Below are 21,994 nucleotides of genomic sequence, written 5' to 3' on the forward strand. Positions count from 1 at the left end.
CAATCCTCCACCCTCAGCCTCCTGAGTCACTGGGATTATAGGTGTGCATTGCCACACCCAACTACCCATCTTCCATCAATCAAGAATGAAAGCCATACTTCCTTCCTTGCTATCATTGCTTATCCACAAGGTTTACAGCCAAGCAAAGGCAGAGGTTCCAGACTCAGCAAGATTAAGCTCAGAGAAAAACAGAGAGAAATGCCTGGGATTGCTTCAGGTTGGACACACACCCAGATGGGATCCAAGCACCACACAAAGCAGCAGGCAGAAATGTTTATTGCATTAGAAAAAACACCAATGACAACCAGCAAACACCTCCATACTAGACACTTATTAGTTTGACTTCAAGGGCATAAAGGAATCTTGAAGGTACAAGCTTTATTTCTGGGAGAGGGGGATGGTCTCATCCCTCTTCCTTCTCTGTCCCTTTAAACCAATGCACCTCTACAGAGGTGTCCACTGTGTGACACAGATACATGACTCATTTCCCACGGTTTGCCTGTACATGCCCACGTGGAGTTAGCTGGTCACAAGTATGCCCTGAGGTTCTGGGACAGACAGAGAAGGAGAGGATGATGCTGGGGTCCCAGCCCGGGACTGGGCTTCCACAGTGAGTGACAGTGGGGCCTCCAGAGAGGGATGGCGAGTCTGCCTCCTGCAGAACAGGGGAGACTGCTCATCCCTCCATCTCCCCACCGACCCCAGGGCACAGGCATTGGCACAAATGGCTGCTGGACATGAAAGTTTTTTTTTTTTTTTTTTTTTTTAAGGACTCAAATGTCTCATATTCTCTCAGGGGAGCCACTCAAAAGAACTCAAAATAGTTCTGTGTCTGAGGGTGACTTGCTGGGAGGAGCAAAACCAGCTGAGCCTGGACATGGGAGAAAACAGCCCACTGCCCTCCAGACAGAGGGGAGCACTCTGGGCAGAGAGTTCTGGAGCAGGAGCTGGGAAGAGGGAGTGCAGGGCCGAGCAGGCTGGAAGGGCAAGCTTATAGGAGGCAGGGTAATGGCTGAGACCAACCCTGCCCAGAAGAAACCCAGCTTCAGACACCCGTTCTTCCTGGGCAGATCCTATAAATTAATCAGTATTAAACCATTCCTGTTGGTTTCCACTCTAATTTATCACTGCCATGCCCACCAGCAATCCAGTGGGTCTCAAGGAGAATGAAACTGCTCATTCATTTGGCCTCCAAATGTCACTAGACATCCCAGTGGACATGGCCCTGGTCAGGTCACAGGCAAATACTAAGGCAGAATGACATCTTTCCCTCTAGCTGAGACCCTGATGATGCCAACTGCTATGGCTAATGGCAGAGACGGCGGGGATGGGTCCAGGGATGAGCAGCAGCTTTTCAGGGAGGAAAGGCCCTCTGCTCCAGAAGGAGCAACTGAACTCAAGTTTTAGAAGTGGCAGGGACCCAAGAATGCAGAGCCAAGACTCAGGCACCTGGCAGCTCTGAGTTCTTTCTCCTCACTTCCTCCTCAACACTGACTAGGAGGTTTAGTAAAGAAAGGGAGTCTGAAAGCCTCTCCAGATCCAGGACTTCCAGACTGTTCCCTGCCCATGAATTTCTAGCAGCAAGTCATTAGGAAAATGCCCACTCACACCCCAGCCATGCCTCTTTAAAGTTGAAATGACAATGGAAATGACATGTGCCTTCAAAACATGTTTAGGATGCTGTAAAAGTTCCTATTGGAAACAATTCTAAATTTTCTTGCCACCTTGATTCTGCATCATTATTCTTTCTACATCAGGGGTATTTTCCTAGAGCAGGGAATCACGACCCCTCGGCTTAGCTGAATACTGCATATTGGTCTTGGTGGGTGGTTCTAAGTGACTGCAAATTACCTTCATCACTGCTTGCCGATGGAAGGCCAGGGTCTCTGACGTGCAAGCCCAGACCTTCAGCTATGACCAGTCAGTATGCTGAGGGAGACAGCCTTGTGGGAGGCAGCAAGGCAGGCCGGCAGAGGACTGCGATCAGTCTAGGTGGAAGGGGGAATGGCTTTATCCTGTTTTCTTGCGTCACTCTCCTTTGATCCTGAGGCTCTGGCTGCTCCAGCCCTGGCCCCATGGGCTGGACAAGGGAGGGAAAGTGAGGGAGCTGGGGCTGAAGAGTTCACTCAGGCTGGGTTAGTCATCCTGCAACTGGTCCCATGTGTACCAAATCTTGTGCATTTAACACTAGAGAGTAACTGCTTCTGGTCACGATGGTGTAAGACTCACCTGGGTCCCACAGGTGTGGCAACCTGGGTGGAGTGTGGTATTCTCTGGAAGGAGGTTCTAGGTTGGGGTTCCTCCAAACTGTGCCTCTTGCTTTCTGCTTAAAGAAACCCCTCCCTTTCTCCAGTGTGGAGGACGCTTAGGAAACAGCGTCAAAAGTGAACTCACAGACAAGACAGCCTTAATAAATTAGTGTAATACTATTAGAAGGGGTGGCATTTTGTTCTGTTTCTTAGCAGCATTGTCCTACATGCGGCCTGCCGATCTCCTTCCCTGGGATTTTAAAAAGCCGTCCCCTGGTTGTTAGCTCTGATGTAAAATTATAAAATAGAAATCTGGTAGGGTTTGTTTTGTTTAAAAAGGAAAAGCCCTGTAGAGGCGGGCGGTCCTGTGCAGTCCTGTTAGCTCTGGCCATTGGGTCTGCCCACAGCGTTCCCTCCAGGAGGCTGGATCTGGATGGAGTCCAGGAGGGGCCGGAGAGCCTGTCCGAAGGGCCTGCAGGGAAAACAGACATGAGCTGGGTGGGCTCTGGGTGTGGTCTGCCCGCGGACAGGGAGTGGAGGCAAGAGCGGGGCTGTGGGTTGGATACAGGGGGGCCACAGCCTCCCCCCTTCCTCTCTAGGCTTCTTGGCTACCATGAGGTGAGCAGTTTTGCTTCTCGCCATGAGGCCTCACTGCAGGCCCAAAGGCAATGGGGCAAAGTGACCCTGGACTGAAACTAAGCCAAAATAAACTTTTGCTCAATATAAGTTATCTCAGGTATTTGTTGCAGTCATGGAAAGTTGACTAATACAGGGGAATCTCTCAAGTAGCCTGCTCTGTACTGTTACTGGTGGGTGTCCCTCCTTGGTGGGCACTACCATTTTGCTGTCCATGGCTCTAAGATCTGGTGAGCTATGGTTTGAACAGGCTGCTTACCCATAGGGAACTACAGCTTTTCTTTTTTTTTTTTTTATTTGTAGATGGACACAAAGCCTTTAGTTTATTTATTTATTTTTATGTGGTGCTGAGGGTTGAACCCACTGCTTCACATGCACTAGGAAGTGCTCTACCCCTGAGCCACAACCCCAGCACCGATCTAGAGCTTTTCTGAACTTGAAGTACTTGTATCTTTAATTTTGTGAAGAAAATAAAAATTAAGTTGAACCAAGGAAGCTGAGGCAAAAGAAAAAGATGAATTATGTATAACTAAAAAGAAACAAACAAACAAAAGAATATGAAGAAGATAAAGTCAGGAGTGGGAATGGCACACAACTAGATTGTTCTAGGCACTGAGGTCTTCCAGGGAATATTCAGAAAAAAGACCAAAGCCAGGTTGCCAGGAGACATCGATGTCATTTTCTAAAGGGCACCAGGCTTGTTCTCATAGTAACTTAGCTGGAAAAATCACTGCAAATACTGGGGTTTGAGGTTTTCATGGTTACTGCACCCTTAAACAAGGTGGTCAACATCACACCTCCAGCACTGGCTTTTTTCCAGTGGTGCTGCGGTTTTGAAAATCACCTCCAAGTTCAAGGGAGTAAGTACTCCAAAGTGTAAACAGATGAAACCTAGAAACATCAACTCTAATTGAGACACGTCCAGGAACTCCACCCATCAAATAATAACAGCAAGAACACTCCAGCTATTTAAGTTTGCTCATGGCCCCATAACCTAGATCCATCAGCAGGGCTGTGGGACAGCACATACCTACCAAGGAACAGGAGGTCAGGGCCAAGGCTGGGAGGCTGGGGCTCTTCAGCAGCTTTGTTTCCTATGCAAGTGTTTCCTGAGAAGTTTCTACCCAGGTGTGAAAAACAGCTCACCTTGTGGAGCTGGCTAAACCTGCCAGCTAAACATCCTGTTGGGCATGACCCTAGTTCAGGAAAAACTGAGGAGGCTGTAAATAGACATGGTCCTGGAGCAGGCAGGGGCTGCACGACCAATCAATAGCAAAGGGAGGGAGAGGGTAAGATGGCTTTGGAGGTGTGTGCCCTCTCAGGGGATGACACCACCTGGATGGTGGCCTACAGGCCTTTCAGGGCTGAGGTAATATCAAGGCAGAGGAGCTACAAAGTGTCCTTGAAGAAAACAACTACTAAAGCTAGGTGTGGTGGCACACACCTGTAATCCCAGCAATTCAGGAGGCTCAGGCATGAAGGTTACAAAATTTGAGGCCAGCCTGGCACACTCAGTGAGACCCTATCTCAAAATAAAAATGAAAAGGGCTGGGGATGTGGCTCGGTGGCAGAGTGCCTCTGAGGACAATCTCCAGTGCTGAATAAAACAAAAAACTACTGAGGACTGACTGTGCACTGTAAGGTTCGTGGGCAAGCAGAACTTGGTCTTTTTGTTTTTGCAGTGCTGGGGATTGAACCCAAGCCTGTGTGCTTGCAAGGAAAGTGCTCTATTTCCGTCCTGTATCCCCAGCCCAGACCTGGTTTTGAGGGAGTCAAAGTGGTCAGGGTGCAGTAGAAGCAACAACAGTTGTGAAATAAGCCACCCTGCCCTTCTTCTCTGCCATCTACTCAACACTGTACTTAAGTTGGCACTGCAGGGGAGGGCATGCTTGCACATGATGGGAAAGACAGGTGCCAGGATTTTGTCCAAATCTTGAAGTGGGTTTCTAAATCATGCAGTTATACTCAGGCTAATGGCCTAACTTCAAGCAGGGTGGACATGACACGGGTGCACATCAGTAGGTGGGGAGAATGGTGGCTTTTGGTGGTAGAACCTACCATCAGGACAGGTCTGTCTGGTTGGAAGGATTCTGCTGCCAGCAGGGGAGGACACTGAGTGTGGACAGGGGAGGGGCACTGAGTAGGGATTTTCAAGTTTGGCCAAGGAAGGTCAGAGACAGAGGTCAACTTACGTGGAGAGAACTTCAGAGGGCAGGTCAGTGATGTAAGAAGGGATCTTCCGCCCAGTCAGGAACTGTGCCACTTCGTTGCTGAAGGTGTTACAGTTGTGTTCAAAGAGGTTATAGGCTTCACCTCTGCACATTGTGAGAAAGATGTGGAAACAGATGAGAAAGCCAGTAAGCATCGATGTGAAATTACTCAAGCCAGGAAGTGAAGAGGAGAGCACAGCCGAGGGTGAGGACTGAGAGGGTCCCTCATGCCAAGGACTGTGCCACTGGACCTTAACAACCAAGTTATGAGAGAAGGGTGAATTGACAAACATGGCTCCAGCTTCAGAACCAACATTCACAAGAGCAGAGCTCTCGAGTTTGGGTGTAACCCTTACTAAAATTGACTAAAGCTTCTTAAGAGAAAATCTGCTTCAGTTTGCATTTCATCCCAACCCTGCTACAAACCCTGCTTTTGATGTTCAGGACAAAGCACTAGGTCAGTAGAGGCTGAGAACAGCATTTACTGATTTTTAATCAGCAGGAATAAACAGCCCCTCTTTCCTCTAAAAGTTTCAGCAGAAAGTGTGCTGGGATACAGTATCTGTTGCCAACAACTCTGGGCCTTTTTGTGGCACAGTAACCACTGCCTCCTCTTCGTATTCACATAGTAAACACTGAACCAGGCTTTGTGCCAAGTGCTCCAGGGTCAGGACACAGTGGCTGCCCTCCACGGGCTGATAATCTAGTCAGGGAAACAGACACGGCTTCCATCCCGTTTTCACTCACCGGAACAGAGACTCCCCCAGGGAGGACAGGTACTCCAGAAAGATTTCTTCTGTAACTTCTGTGCTCCCCACATCAACCACAGAGTCTGGGGGCCCAAGCAATGTTCCTCCCTAAAACAGCCAAGCCAAAAAAAAAAAGTCATTAAGTCCCTATCTTTGTTTCTTTTGTTTGTTTTTTACAGTGCTGGGGAACAAATCCAGGGTCTCAGCCATGCTAGGCAAGTGTCCTGCCTCTGAGCTACATGCTACATACCCAGTCCAGTCTTCCACTACCTTTTTCCCCCTTCCTGGTATTGGGGAGTGAATCCAGGACCATGCATTTCCTGTCTGCCACTGAGCTATATCCCTGGTCATTTCTTAATTTTTACTTTTTTCAGTACTGGGCACTAAACCGAGAGATGCTCCACTACTGAACTACATCTCTGATCTTATTATTTTTTATTTTGAGACAGAGTCTTGCTAAGTAGCTTATGCTGGCATCAAACTTGTGATCTTTCTGCCTCAGCCTCCCAAATCACTGGGATTATAGGTGTGCACCACCATGCCCCACCTAAATTTTTTTTAATGTGGTCCCCTATAGAAAACCACAAATGCTCTGTTCCAACTTCTTATTTAACTTTCAGAGCACTCTGGGTAGCTGAAGAGGATTATTTCCTGTTTGTATCAAAATTACAGTGGCTTAGAGCTTCCTATTGGACCGTCAGCTGTCATGTGCTGGCAGCACAGCTAAGACGTTGGGCTTCCTGCTGCTGGTAGGGACCGGGAGCTGATCCTCTTGCAGGTCTGACTCCTTATGCAATCTACTCATCCAGTTGATAAAAAGAGAGAAACCCAGAATTTGCAGTCTCCTTTCATCCCCAACATGCCTGATCATGAGGACAGAACAGAACACTAGAAATGGCTCACACTTGATAGGCCAGCTCTCCATGCCTTACATTTCAGAAAAGTACATGACCAGTTCTTCTTGTGACACATCTTTGTAACAATGGGAAAATGTGAAGGACCGTGAGAGATCTGGCAGGTTAGCAAATATCTCCACAATTTTGTTCAGTTTTGAACTCTGAGGCTAATACACTGATGGATTGGACAGAGGAGCTGCTGACAGAGGAGCTGCTGACCTGAGACACCTACAGAAAACCCCAGTCAATGCCACAGGATGCTGAGGGAGAGATCGATGCCCAGCAGGGACACCAGTCCCTGGTGAAGTAACAGGAACAGATGAGAACAGATCTGGGAAGGGAGAACCCAGAGCAGGGCTGCCTGATAAGGTCATGAGTCATAGCCACTGAGAACCTCCTACATAGTAGGCATTGTTATAGGCACTGAGGAAGGCATGGTGAGTAGGACAGGGAGTCAGAGGATAATTATCTCAGAGTGGCAAGAAACTAGGAGGTCATCATGACTTGCAGTGATCTGCTCATGTGACAAACACATGTGGAGAACTTTCCATGTGCTGTGCTTAAGACAGGCACTGGGGATATGAGATTCTTGCCCTCATGGAACTTATGGTCCAGCAGGGAAGGAAGATAAAAATATCCCATAAACCAGTGTATACTTATAAGGTACAAAATAGGTCATGTTTGGAAAGTACAGAATGTCATTAGGACATATGATGGGACCTTTCCCTTCTGAAGGGTCAAGCAAGAATTGCCTGAAAAAGGGACACTGAGCTCAGATCTAAAGGATGAAGAGTCACATGTAGGTGAAGGTTGGAGTACAAGTTTAAATGTCCAATGGGTGCCTAAGGAATGAGAAGTGGGCAGAGCTGGGGAGAGGGCAACCTGAAAGAGGCTGGCCAGAGAGGGAGACAGGCCAGAGCAGAGGGGGCCTTGGAGGCCATGCTGAGCTTTCTGAGTTTTACTCCAAAAGCAAGTGGGAGAATTCTGGTTCATGCAAGAGAGTATCAGGATTTGATGCTCACTTTGAAAAGATCGCTTTGCCTCCCATGTGGAGGATAGTGAGAGAGAGACAGCAGATGCAAGAAGCTCAGGAGCTATTGCCAAGGTACAGGTTAGACATGAGGATGGCCTGGACTAAGGTGAAAGCTCTGAGAAATGAGGAGAGAAGAAATCAAGAATGGCTTTCCACTTATGAGAATAAGAATGAATGGGTGGTTTGGCCTTTGCTTGAGCATCTCCTGTAACGACCTCAGATATCTTTTTGAAAGAATGTTCTGGAAAAGGGTTTGGGATTTGAATCAGTGAGACCTGAGTTCGAGGACTTCTGCTGCTTACTGGCTGTGTAACTTTAAGCAAGTCTCTTTACCTCTCTGTTCAGCTCAACATGGATGGGGCTCCCACTGCGAGCCAGGTTTTGTCTACAATGGGATGTAAGGGTAAAACCGAGTCTCGGCTCATGAGGAGCTTACACAGTTCCCTGTGGAGATGCAGAAGCAGCTCCTGCCACTATAACATGTGTAGTGTGACAGGGAGGACCCACAGGTGCAATGGGAGCAGAGAAGGGCAAGGTTTTCTTGAATACATTTTTTTTCCTTTTCTTTTCTTTTCTTCCTTTCTTTTTCTTTTCTTTTTTTGGTGGTGCTGGAGATCAAACCCAGGGCCTTGCATATGCTAGGCAAGAGCTCTACCAGTGAGCTACATCCCAAGACCCTGAACAAGTCTTAAGGTCTTTATGAGGAACTATACCACAGGCCTCTCTATACACTGGGCCAGAGGTCAAGTACAGTCAAAGCAAAATTCTCGGTACTCTGAGGAACCCAAGACTGGAGGTCAGGGTGTGGGGGAAGGCACTCACCGGGGGACAGCTGGAGATACCGCCACTGCCAAAGAAGAACTCATCCTTGTGCACAACTATGGAGGTGTGCCTGCCACACAGAGAGACACAGTGAGCCAGAAAAGGGAAACTTATCCAAGAAAAAGCAAGCAGCATACTGCTATGAGAATAATTATTGCCCAAGGATGCGACTGTGGTGACTACTCTTTTAAACTAACCAAATAATGGTATGAGTAAGATAAATATGGTTGTCCCTCTGTATCCACAGAGAATGGTTCTAGAACACCCACCCTCCTGCAGATACCAAAATCCACACATGCTCAAGTCCCTTATAGAAAACAGTGTAATTTGTGCATAGAACCTGTGCACATCCTCAAGTATAATTTGTCATTTCAAGATTACCTTTAATACCCAATGCAATGTAAATGCTATGAAAATAGTTGTTATACTCTATTGCTTAGGGAATAAGAAATATTGTACATGTTCAATACAGATTCAATGTTTTCCCAAATATTTTCAATCATCCTCCTCTAGTTGTGACAAAAATGTCTCTGAACACAGCCAAACATCCAGTGGTAGGGTGAAGGGGCAAAAACTCCCCGGTGGAGAACCACTGCTTTAGAAGATGCATGCCGCAGAGAGCTAGGTTTCAAGCTGGAAGTCATGGGTGGGACTTGAAGCGAGCAGAGTACAGGGTGGTTTCCCAAAGCAGTCCATGTGCGCAGCCCCACCCAACTCACCAGATGCCTTCCAGTTGTTTCCCTGTGGAGAAAAGGAGAGATTTAGCCACTTGGGATTGGATTAAATGGCTCCTCAGTCTGAGTAAATTTAGAAGGGCACTCAAACCCAGAGGAACCTATTTAAGTCTCCTGGGAGTAATTCCTAGGAACTCAGCTCTCCTCCACTGCAGTCCTCAGGTCATGGTAGGGTACATTGTGTTAGTAAGTTGAAAGTAACCAGAATCCTTTACCAGAAAGCAAGATTAAAACAAACAAACAAAAAAGCCCCACTGGGGGGAGGGCTGGGGGCCTGGGGTGCAGCGCAGTGATGAGTGCTTGCCTAGCATGCGAGGCCCTGGGTTGGATCCCCAGTACTAGGAGAAAACAAAATTCTGCTAGTACACTTACGTGTACCCCCATTTTATGCCCATTCTTCTTTCCTTTTGGGTCAAGTCAACTGTGCCTTTTATCCTCTTTCTTCCAGTACTGTGGATTAAACCCAGGAGCATTTGACACTGAGCTACATCCCCAGCCCTTTTAGTTTTTTTTATTTTGAGACAGGGTCTTACCAAGTTGCCCAGGCTGGCCTCAAACTCCTGCCTCAGTCTCCTGAGTTGATGGGTGCCCAGCTCAACTTTGCTTTTTCAATTTGCCTCAGCTATAGTAAGACTAGAGTAAAATCATAAAAGCTGGTAGTATTTCTTTGCTGAGATGAAATCCTTCAGAAAATAATGGAACCAGACTTGGCAAATGCATACATTTTAATAGTCAATGTGCATTTCTTCTTTTTTGTTTGGTACTGGGGATTGAACCCAGGACCTCACATACGCTAAGCACGTATTCTACCAATGAGCTATGCTCCCAGCCCAATGCACATTTATTCTATACCTCAGTAAGACAGAAGATTAGATGTAGACACACAAACACAGATTACTGTCCTGCCTTTAAGGAGCTCAAAGTCAAGTGGAAAGAGGCACACGTAAATAATGAACTAAAACACAATGTTTATAAGCTCTATAATAGTGGTAAAATTAGGTGCTATGTGTAATAAAGATAAAGATAAACTACCTTTGTGAGCTTCAGTTCAACCAATGAGCGAGCAGGGGCGGGGCTGGACGTTTCTGCCAGAGAGAAGAGTACAAGCAAAGGTACAGTAGTGAAGATGGAGGCCCTGAAGGGCAGGACGCAGTGGTGATGACAAGAGGAAGAGCGGCCAGCAGGGCTGTGCAAGGCAGAGTGGCCTGGATGGAGCATTTTGATGGCACCCACACTTTTAAAAGATTAACTGTAGCTGTAGTTGAGAAGATGGATTGGAGAGAAGAATGGAAAGAGCAGACTAGAGTTAGGAGGTCACTGTCACATCCATGGGAGACAGTGCACGGTGGCCAGAGGGAGGGGAAGGTGCAAAGGACATGGGACCTTGAGCAAACGTCACCCACTTACCTGGGGCTACCAGCTCTTATGGATGCTTACTGATTGCTAAGTACCACCTTTGCGGTGTGCCCCTGAGACTCTCCAGAGATCAAAGTTAGCACTGTGTGGAAGGAAAGCGGCAGGCTTGAGCTTCTCTTTTGTGTGTTTAACACCGTTTCATTTCTTAGGTAAATTATGAGATATCGAATAAATATCTAGCTCTTTAAGATATTTTGATCAAATGACTAATGCTGGGGATGGAACCCAGGGCCTTGCACATGCTAAGCAGATGCTCTACCAATGAGAGACACCCACAGCCCCTGGAAAAGTTTTATTTTTTTTAAATTTGTTTTTGGATACTGGGCATTGAACATAGGAGCATTTGACCACATCACCAGCCCTGTTTTGTATTTTATTTAGAGACAGGGTCTCACTGAGTTGCTTAGCACCTTGCCATTGCTGAGGCTGGCTTTAAACTCTTGATCTTCCTGACTCAGCCTCCAGAGTCGCTGGGATTACAGGTGTGCACCACCATGCTCATGCTTTTTTATTTAAAAAAAATATGTATATATTTTTTTAAGTTGTTGGTGGACCTTTATTTTACTTATTTATATGTGGTGCTAAGAATTGAACCCAATGCCTCACACATGCTAGGCAAGTGCTCAACCATTGAGCCACAACCCCAGCCCTAGAAAACTTTTAAATGATATAACTTTAACCTAATTTTCTTCTCTGCATGAGAAAAAAGGAGCCACAGCCCTTCCATGATGACCTGCTGATGGCTCATGCATTGTCTTCAGAGGTGGGCTAAAGGAACCCAATAGGTTCAGACACTGGCTTTTCTACATGCTAAGGGTAGAGGACCTTGGGCCACCTTTCTAAGCCTTGGTTTCTCTAATACAGGGTTGTGACCAATAATAATGTATGTGAAGAATCAGTAGGTGGTACATGGAGGTCTGAAAAATAGAGGATATCATTAGTTCTAATGACTGGGAAAAAAGACTTCCAAAAGATAAAAGAAGTTCTCCTGGGCCATCCCTGATAGGTTCCCTCTTGCCCCTGCAAGAGTTGTTTCTAGTCTTTTTGTTTGTTTCTATTCTTCACACTTGAATAAATCCTACTCCTTTCACAATTGAGAAAAAAAACAAGTTCTTCATGATGGGTGGCCAAGCTCTAATGATTTCAGCATTCAGTGAATTACTATGGAATGCTATGGAATTACTATGGAATTTTACTATGGAATTTTATGTATAAATGTTTCATGCTTGGCTGTTAAAGTCTTGACAGACTAAATGGAATAACAAAGAAAAATGAAATGTTCCGGAGTTGTTCTTTCTATTGGTCTTCCACTCTGAGGCCAGCTTTCTTTTTACTAAGAGATCTGCTGCTCTGGCCCACAAGACCACAAACAGATGGAGGGATTCTGGCATGGGGTTTCTGTGGTAGCCCCCAGGAGAATGTGGGGCAAGCTCTGCCCTTATCCAAACAGAGCTGAAATTCCAGAGGTTGATCAGAACCAGACTGGACACCAAGGGGGAGTGGTATCCATCCCTCCACTGCTGGGCTCTCCTATCCATGGAGTTGGAACCACTCTTTTTCCTGACTTGAAGACAACAAGTCTCATCTTTCTGTTTACTATAATGTAAAGTGGGAAGACTAACAGTGTATTTTAAATAGAGCTGATATATAGTCTTCCAGACTGCCATTTATAAAACAGCTATAGTCTAAGTTGTGGTTTGTTTATTTCCTTTAAGACACGTATGATTCAGTGGTACTGGGCAGATAAGGGAGATTTATCTCCTCTTGTGTTTCTTTCAAATAAAGCTTCTCTCAAACACTTTGGGAAGAACACTACATTCACCAAGAAAGAAAAAAAAATGCAGTGAGAGAGAACATAGGTTCTGGGTAGGCAGGGCAGGTGTGCTTCCTATTAGTGGAATCAGTGCGCCAAAGTTTATTGAATAACTACTATGCTCAGGCACTATTCTTTGTACTAGAAATACATCAAAAATAAGGAGACAAAAAACTCTTTCATGACATTTAACAAGTGAGGAAAGGGACAATAATATTATTAATGTCATAACATGTTAGCAACAGTGAGTGTACAGGAAAAAACAAGAGCAGGTCAAAGGAGATAGGGAGTTCAGGGTGGGCCTCTTTGTAAAGATGACATTTGAGCCAAGACTCAAGTGGGCAATGGGGAGAGGCCATGCAGAGGCTGGGCAGACCAGGTATATCTGAAGGACTAGAAGGAAGCCAGGGTGACTAGACTGGGGTGTGAGGAGAGGAGAAGCAGAGATAAGACAGGTAGCAGAGGCTGGATCACAAAAGACCTCGCAGAGGTTGAGGACTCTAGTTTGAGCTGTCTAATGGAGTAGATACTGACCACACGTGACTAGTAATATGAAAATTAAATAAAAGCACAAATTGAACACCTCTGTTGTACTCACCATGTTTCAAGTACTCAAGAGCCACACGTGCCTAGTGGTTAGTATAGGTCTAGAACATTTCCATCATTGCAGAAAGTTCTATCCAACAGTGCTGTTTAGTTTTTTGCAGTGCCAGGGATGCACTGGGAAGTCCCAGGGCTTCACACATGCCAGGCAAGCGCTCTACCACTGAGTTACAGCTTCAGCCCTGGACAGGTATAATCATAATGTCTGCTTCCTAACATTTCTAGGGTTAAAAGAGACGATGAATGTCAAGGCAAGAATGAGGCAAAGCCTGAGGAGGAAGGAGGAAGGCAACCAGGGGACTTTGGATTGGTACCCACAAGAGGTTTGGAAATGTTTCAGGTTTTCTGTGCTGAGATCTGCTGGCATTCTCCACAAACACAGTCTTGTTTTTGTTTTTATTTTTGGTACCAGGGACTGAACCCAGGGAGGGCTCCGCCATTGAGCCATATCCCCAGTCTTTTTTTTTTTTTTTTTTTAATTTTGAGACAGGGTCTTGCAAATTTCCTTTTTTAAAATTTTGTTTTGAGACAGGGTCTTGCTAAGTTGCTTAGGGCCTAAGTTGCTGAGGCTGGCCTCGAATTTATGATCCCTCCTGCTTCAGCCTCCTGAGTTGCTGGGCTTACAGACATGTACCACCATGCCCGACTATAATTTGAAAGTTTTATATCTGTTCTATTTGTGTCTTTCTCCCAAGTTGGACTCCAATTGCCTTAAAGACAAGGACAGTTCCTTATACATCGTCATAACTCCATCACCTGGACCACAGATGCTACATGAACATCTGCTGAGATGACCTATTGTATTCTGTTTAGTCAGTGCTGTTAGTTGATGTGCAGTGCTAGTGAGTTCTTGCCCCTAACCTTGGCTGCCTGGCTAGTTATTACTAGTATACTGTACTCCACTTGGCTCTGCTACTGCCCCTCAGGTACCCACATTCAGTGACAGATGCATCATCTCAGATGGAGCCCTACTACAATAATTTGAGGCAAAGTCTTAGAGATCATCTTGTCAGTTCTTTTATACCTGAAAAACAACTCAAAAGTAGAACACATACCTTACTTTATTCTCCTTTATTTTCTCCGTATGGATTACTAAATTTGCCTATAAGCTAGACATCACACTTGTTATTTGCCTGCATCAAGATACAATTAAGACCTCATCTACTCTGCTGGACATGGTGGAATAACTTGCAGTCCCAGCTACTCAGGAGGCTGAGGCAGATCACTTGAGCCCTGGAGTTTGAGGCCAGCCTGGGCAAAGCAGTGAGACCTTGACTCAAAGTAAAAAAAAACCTCTCCATCCCCCCTGCAAAACACAAAAATAAAAAACCTTCATCCACTCATAGAATTGTGATAGCAGCTACAGAAAAAATATTCTCTCATTTATGCATTCTTTCTTTTATTAATTCATCTAAAGATCTTCACAGTTATCCTCATTCTCACAACATTTTAAGTGGTAAGTAGGGCAAAGATTTATTTACATCATTTTACAAAGAGATGAGTAAAGATGCATGGTTTGTCTAGTATAAAAATGAGACGAAGCAAGACGTGAAGATGAACTTGTTGGAGAAGCATAGGAAGAAGGCTTGCTGCATGTCAGTCTACTCTTAGGAGGAAAAGAATGAGATCCATGAGGGCCTTGGCCTTCACAGGCTGATAAGCACTGGAAAACGAAACTGAATTGACTTAAACTTTTTTTTGGTCAGACTAGAGTAGGTGAGAAGGGGTTGGTATTTTCAGACTTAAGTACAACCCAAGGCCATTTGGGACCTGAACTAGGTTCCATGGCTATTAGCACAGCATAGAAGCAGATGATTTCCCACTAGCATACTGCACAGTAGGTGGTCAGATGGCTGCATCTCCAGGCCTGTTGGCACAGACAATGCACTCATTTTGAGGACTATGAAGCATGAACATGGAAAACCAGTGGAAGACTCGGACATTGGCCCCATTTTTCATCAGGAATAAGAGAATGTGGAATGAGGTCTACGCTAGTCAGCCTCCTGCTTATTATATATGTGGCTACATCAAAGCCCTGGACAGGGGTTGGGGCTCAATAGAAGAGCACTTGCCTGGCATATGTGAGACACTGGGTTTGATCCTCAGTACCACATAAAAATAAATTAAAAAATAAAGGTATTGTGTCCAAGTACAAATAAAAAAATGTTAAAAAAAAAAAAAAAAAAAAAGGCAAGGAGAGAACACTTAGCCACATCACTGACTGAGAGGGATGGAGCCTGTGCACACAGGCATATGTGCTGGTTATAGACTAGACCTGGTATAGTGCTGCTGTTAAAGAAATGCCTACTAAGAAGGGCAAAGTGGGTGACAGTGATGGGACTCCAGGGGCAGGGACCTCTCACTGACACTAACCAAATGTAGACCCAGCTGGCCTCATAGATTCCTCTCCCAGGCAACAAAGTGCTTTTAGTTGGCAGTTTAACAGAAATGTGAGAAATTTATTAACTTAAAAAGGTCAACTTTTTTTTTTTTTTTTTTTTTTTTTTTTTTGTGGCACCAGGGATTGAACCAGTGGTACTCCACCACCCAGCTACATCCCCAACCCTTACATTTTTATTTTGAGACAGAATCTTGCCTGGTTAAAATCAGTTTATTCTTCTCTGGATAAACCTTGAATCTAAGTGGGAAAAGATAAAAGGAAACAGTTGTATAATAGAAGTAGCCCCCGGCAGCCAATACTATATTAGCAGAAGGATTTGCCTCTCCTTTGGGCACAGAAAGGTTATCAAGAAATCATTGTGAGCTAAGCATGGTGGTGCATGCCTGTAATCCCAGCAGCTTGGGAGGTTGAGGCAGGAGGATTGTGAGTTCAAAGTCAGCCTCAGCAAATTATGAAGGCCCTAAGCAATTTAGCGAGAACCTGTCTCTAAGTAAAATATGAAAAAGGGCTGGGGATGTGGCTCAGTGATTAAGCACCCCTGGGGTCAATTCCTGGTACCAAAAAAAAAAAAAAAAAAAGAAAAAGAAATCAACATGCAACATGTTAAAAAAACTGACAAGGTAGCTGATGGTACATGCCTGTAATCCCAGACACCAGGGAGGCTGAAACAGGACTGCAAATTCAAGCCCAGCCTTCACAAATTAACAAGACCCTGTCTCAAAATAAAAAATAGAACTGGGAATGTAGCTCAGTGGTAAAGCATCCCTTGGTTCAATCCTTTACCAAACAAACTAATAGAATATTTTAATCTTCAAAAAGGTAAGTTTAAAACTACTTAATACACTGGTATTGACATTCTTTGTCATCACAGGATTCTTTCCTAGGATAAAAATAACTTGTGATTTTTTTTCCTCAGTACTGAGAGGGTCGCCTCTTAATTGCTGCCTGCCTTGTAGCGATAGGTAGGCCTGCAGCATTCCCACTGTTCAACCAGTTGATGCTTGCTGAATGCCAAGCACTGTGCCAGACTCTGGGGATACAACTAAGAGCTCCTGTCCCCATGAAGCTTCCAGTCCAGTGGGAAAAAGTCAGAAAACAAGCAATTATAAAACAGGATGATGAATGCTTCTAAAGGAATATACAGGATGTTACCAGGGACATGTGACCAAGGATCTGGGTGGTCAGGGGAAGGTTCCGAGAGGAAGCAACACTGTAGCTGAGACCTCAAGGATAAGCAGAGGATGAGCAGAAGTCAGTCAGACAAGAAACCGGGAGAGCAAGTATCCCTGGGAACAGCCTAGGAAAAGTCCAGAGGTGAAAATGAGACCCTCAGGCCTTCTGTCCGGTTAGGTAGGTGACAGCCCTTCTCTGCTGTGGCTCCACAAGGGTGAAGCCCTGGTGCTCCAAGGTACTTATGGGAAAATTGAGGAAACACACATCAGTTTTCTTCTAGGGCCCAATTCCCTTGCAGAGCTCTGCTGAGGAAGGCTGGTGTGGAGTGTGTTAAGCAGGAGGTGGTAACAGATAAGGCTAGAGAATAAGCAGGAGCAGGAACAAGCAGGCCCTGTAAGCCACATTTGTTTCCATTTTGCCATAAAGAAACTGCAGGATTACTAAATTCATTCATTCAGTGGCTATCAAACAGTTCACACAAAGAACAATAAAATTCAAAAACAAAGCACAATAGAAGGCATTAAACCATGAAAAAAACCTCCCTCAGATTTCAACACATTCTACTTAATTTTTTTTTTTTTTTCCAGCACTGGGGATTGAACCCAGGGAGCTTTACCATTTAGCCACATCCCCAGCCCTTGTTAATTATGAGACAGGGTCTTGCTAAATTGCCAAGTCTGGCCTCAAACTTGTGATCCTTCTGTCTCAGCTTCCCAAGTATGTACTTAATTTTCAAGCCTCACTCATTCCCACAAATGTTTACTTGGGCTGGGGATGTGGCTCAGTGTAGCACGTGCATCTCTCTCCCACAACAACAAAGCCTCACTGGGTACCTGCTCCAATCACTGTGATACAGATTCACTGCACTTCAGGGGCTTGACACTCTCACTGAAACATCTGAAACAGCTGCACCACTCATTTTGGCATCAATCATAATCTACTTTATTTTGTTATCTAATTGTATGTGCACATACGTTATTTTTAGAGAAATTAACTCCCAGAGGACAGAGTTCCTATCACTATTGGTACTGCGGAGTTAAGTAACGAACTGAGCATAGAATAAAGCCTGAAATATTTATTAAATTGCTTTCTGCCCAGAAATGCGTATATTCTATGGCCCCAGGTCTTTGAACCTGGGAATAGTTTTAAGATGAACTTGTAACATAAAATAAATGTGATGTATGGTGCACAAGACTTCAGATAAGATAACAAAGTATCTCTTAGCACAATTAAAAAACAAACCTCTGCATTTCTCTCTATGTATTCCAGCACAAAAAGTGGTCATAAAAATTAAAGAGCAGCTAAAATTATTAAGAGGAAGAAGTGAAGTACAATTACAATAGCTAATTATATCAGGCAAATGGTGATTTGGGGGAAAAGGTGCAATCAGGCAGTCTGCTCAATAGGAAAGCATTGTGGGACCATTTTCACAGAGAGTGAGGAATAGTGGAAAAGGAATACTGTCATGGGAGGCAACTACAGGAGACTAAAAGCTAAAGAGAACTGGAGGAGGTTTAACATAATGGGGAACTAACATAACTGAAGCATGACAGGGCCTGCTGATAAGGTCACATGAATTTAATTTGCAAAAAGGTAGGCTATGAAGGATGATCATACATTTAGAAGATTATGAATGGCACATACACATTGAACCCAGATTTTTTTTTTCTCATTTGAACTTGAAACATTTGGCTAAGTATCTCTTTAGACACTTTTATCAAGGTACCCACTTTACCAATCATAAGGGAACACATTACACAGTAGAGGTGGTAGAGCAAAGTGACATGAGCTCTGGAAATCAGAGCACCTGTTCACAACCCAGTTCTGCCACATGCCAGCTGTGTGACTTGGGGCAGATTTCTTAGCTCCCTTTGTTCCAGGTTCCTCAACTGAAAAATGGAGGTGATAACAGGGTTTCTCACAAAGATATGGTGAAGATCCTAATGCATGCAAAGTACTCAGAAATGAACGGTCTGGTCCATTGTAAATTCTCAATAAATGCTGGCTATTAATATACTTCTATAATTCATTATAAAAATCAGGAAAGAAATTGATTTTTTAAAGTTTCAAATATATTTAGGAATGGGAAATCAATATATGGGAGCTAACAAAACTGGGGTATACTCAACTTTAAGGTTAGTGGTATCTGAATGGGATAAACCAGTAAACAAGGATCACTTCCTGTAAATTTCCAACTCTAAAAAGTACAGTTATTAGTTTTTCTTTGTTATTTTCTTTGTTATTTTTGCAAAAGGCATAAAAGAAACATAGGAAAAAGAGCAGTGAGAGAGAGAGAAGAGTTAGATGTGATGTGAGTTAGGTGATGTCCTCAGAAACACTATTGTAACAGGATGTGCCAAAGTAGTAAAGTTGCCATGGTTGGCTGAATCCTCCCAGGATTTCATGGCTACTTAAAAGGGTGGGAGCAGGGAGGGACAGGTCTATTACTTCACCTTTACTTATGGCACTTCCCCCTTCACCCACTGTACTCTACAAAGGCCTGCTTTCAGTTCCAGTACCAGGAGGACTCTGGACTCTTTCCTGCCTCGAGGCCTTGGCAGGTTACACCCTCTTCTACCCAGACTCTCTGATTGACCTCCAGTGGCTACTTCTTCCTCATCCTACCCCATACCCTTATTTAAAGTACTTCTCTCTTATTTTATATTTCATTACCCAGTTAGCTTCCTGAACAACACATGTCACAATTTTCACTTATTTTATTTGCATATATACTTATTTTTAATGTCTACCACACAAACTAACTCCATGATGGTAAACAACATCTTTCTTTACTCTATCATCCTCAATTAACACATAGGACAGAGTAGGCACTCATGTATCTGCTGAATGAATGAAGCAATGATCCCTAAGGTTCCTTTCAGCTAAAAAGTGATAGAACAAAAACATACAGCGTAAAGGGAGAGGCTTTTTATTTTTGGATCTAGGCAGTATCTAAGTGTTGCCTCACTAGAGCAAACGAAACAAATGGCTTCATTCCAAGGGTTTAGTTAGAACTTGATTGATACAATCTATTAATGACTAGCACTTTCCTCAAACCTTTGTTAGTTTTACTTTTGGATTAGACTTATGATTTTTTTCAGCGGCTGAGACTGAACGTGGGGCTGCAAGCATACTAGTCAAGCACTCTGCTACTGAGCTACATCCCTAGCCCTGCCTTACTTCTTTTAACAACTTCTGTTCAATAATGGTTGGGCTACCTAAAAATTATCTGAGAAGCTTATTAAAAATACAGATTTATGGATCAAAACTCCTGGAAATTCTGATTTAGCTTTTGTGAAGAATGGCCTTAGAATCCATATACTTAAAACTTTTCTTATTTTAAATAGATAATATGCATATATAGTACATGATTCAAACAGTAAGAAAAGGTTTACAACACTGGCTGTCCTCCCCTCTTCCTTCAAGTTCCCCTTTCCATGAGCTACCCCTATTACTAATTTTTCCTGATACTTCCAGATAATTTTTTTCCTAAGCAAGCACATATACATCCTTTGCTTTAAACACACACTTGCACATTTAAAGAACTGTTTTAATCTTGTTTTTTTTTCTTATCTCACTTAACAATGTATGCTGGAAATGAAGGTGTTTTATTTTTGTTTTTTGGAGTGTGGGGATTGAACCCAGGGCCTTGTACATGCCAAGTGTTCTGCCACTGAGCTACATCCCCAGCCTGGTAACTGTATTTTTAACAAGTACTGAAGATGATTCTGTTGTGAAGCCAAATATAGAAACCACTCACTGGTCCAGAGTTGAGGGATTAAGTTCAACTCACTATGGCACATTAGAAACTCAAGGACATTGAAAAGATGCAAGTAGTCATGCTTTCCTGACCTCTGCCCCCTTGCCTCCCAGAGATAAACTAAATCATTCTTCTATGTCTCCACAGAAGCCAGGAAACACAAGCCATTTAAATGGATGTTGCCCAAACTGTTCAATTTTCAATTCTTGGAATCCTTTTCTGCCCATTATTACCTGAAATTACAAACCTGGCAATTCCTATGTGACACAAGACTTTTGGTATTTGGGTCGAAATGAGGTTTGATCTACACTGAAACAAGGGCTGACTTTCTCTCCCAGCATTAAAATAGTTTAAAAGAGCACAACTGCAATACTTTCCTTACTAAGCATTACTGATACAACAGCATCCAATCCTTCCCCAGAATGCTTTCTTACCAGTGGGGCAAAAGCAATTAATTTTGAAACTTCTGAAAGAAGACCGCATTGTCAGGCTGAACCTGGTGAATCCTTAAGTTCGGGCTCCTGTTAACCTGACTTGACCTCTACCTTAGGGGAGATGGTTGGGCCCTTCTGAGCAGCTCTTGCTCTTCCTGCCTACCTCAGGGACTGCAGAGGGAGTTTACTTTTGACACGGAGGGAAGGCTCTCCAAGGGCTCTCCTCCGCAGTGTCCCTTGCACCACGAGGGGCACCACGCGGAAGGCATCCTCACCTTCCCACACCGCGCCAAGGAAAGAGGAGTGTAGAGGTTTCCAAGACCGGAACCCGCCAGGATCCAGCTGGCTTACCTCACCCCCTAATCGAAGGGCCCCTGGAGAGCTGGGTTTCCTTCTGAGCCCTCGGGTCAGGGGAGGGCATGACTCCTATCCTTTCTTCCTAAGTCAAACGTGAAGATGGGAAAGCGGGGCTCTAGAGCCCAAACCCCAGACCCATTCCTCTCCACTCGGTCTTTCCTTCCAACCTCTGGGCCCTGAGTCTCCCCGAGTAGTGCCCACCTCTCCCCCCCTTGGCCGGCCAGCGTCCTCTTGCCCGGCTCCTGCCTTCCTTCCCACCTGACCCCGGCCCCCTCACCCAGCATGATGGGGCTGAGCCGCCGGGCCAGGCCCTTGGACAGGTCGTACACGTAGAGCTTCACCGGATAGAGATTCGGAGGCTCCATTGGGACCCGTGGCGGCGGCCACGATGGCCCTCGGGCACCCGGCAGCGGCTTGGACCTTCCCGTACCCGACGGGAGTGGGGAGAGGAGGGAGCCGGGGGACCGAGCCCGGGCCCGGCCTGAGGGGCGGGGGAGAGGCCGCCCTGCGCTGCTCGCGCCCCCACACCCGCTACTGGCAACGACTACTGTGAGGTGACAGAGGGGGGACTGGGATGATCTGTGCGGAAGAGGGGGCGGGGGCGGGACGCACTTTCGCGCATGTGCATACCGTCTTGACGGCGGCGGGGCGGGGCTTCCAGGGGGCGGGGCTTTCGCGTAGCATTAACTTTAGGCAGGGACTTGCTAG

At 45.0% G+C, this 21,994-nt stretch overlaps 2 protein-coding genes across 2 annotated transcripts in view; one reads left to right on the forward strand and one right to left on the reverse strand.

Moving 5' to 3' along the window:
• The window catches only part of XRCC6 (X-ray repair cross complementing 6), a 51,717-nt gene that overhangs the window by 4,337 nt on the left and 25,386 nt on the right, over window positions 1-21,994 (forward strand). The gene's annotated exons all lie outside the window — the stretch shown is intronic.
• Window positions 260-21,893, reverse strand: DESI1 (desumoylating isopeptidase 1). The gene is made up of 6 exons (XM_079142901.1): window positions 21,564-21,893; window positions 9,315-9,336; window positions 8,596-8,665; window positions 5,843-5,952; window positions 5,078-5,200; window positions 260-2,721 (listed from the first exon to the last, which is right to left on the reverse strand). Exons 1-6 carry the CDS (start codon window positions 21,649-21,651, stop codon window positions 2,628-2,630), a joined length of 507 nt encoding a protein of 168 aa, XP_078999027.1. The 5' UTR covers window positions 21,652-21,893; the 3' UTR covers window positions 260-2,627.

Source organism: Sciurus vulgaris (assembly GCF_902686455.1).
Source record: "Sciurus vulgaris genome assembly, chromosome: 5".
NCBI classification, from domain to species: domain Eukaryota; kingdom Metazoa; phylum Chordata; class Mammalia; order Rodentia; family Sciuridae; genus Sciurus; species Sciurus vulgaris.

Excerpts from the sequence above, each read along its gene's own strand:
- DESI1 (XM_079142901.1), bottom strand. The coding sequence starts at position 21,651 with ATGGAGCCTCCGAATCTCTATCCGGTGAAGCTCTACGTGTACGACCTG. Across the intron at positions 9,337-21,563 it reads GCTCAGCCCCATCATGCTGG|GGAAACAACTGGAAGGCATC; the intron begins GTGAGGGGGCCG and ends TTTTCTCCACAG. Across the intron at positions 5,953-8,595 it reads GTATCTCCAGCTGTCCCCCG|GGAGGAACATTGCTTGGGCC; the intron begins GTGAGTGCCTTC and ends TGGCTGTTTTAG.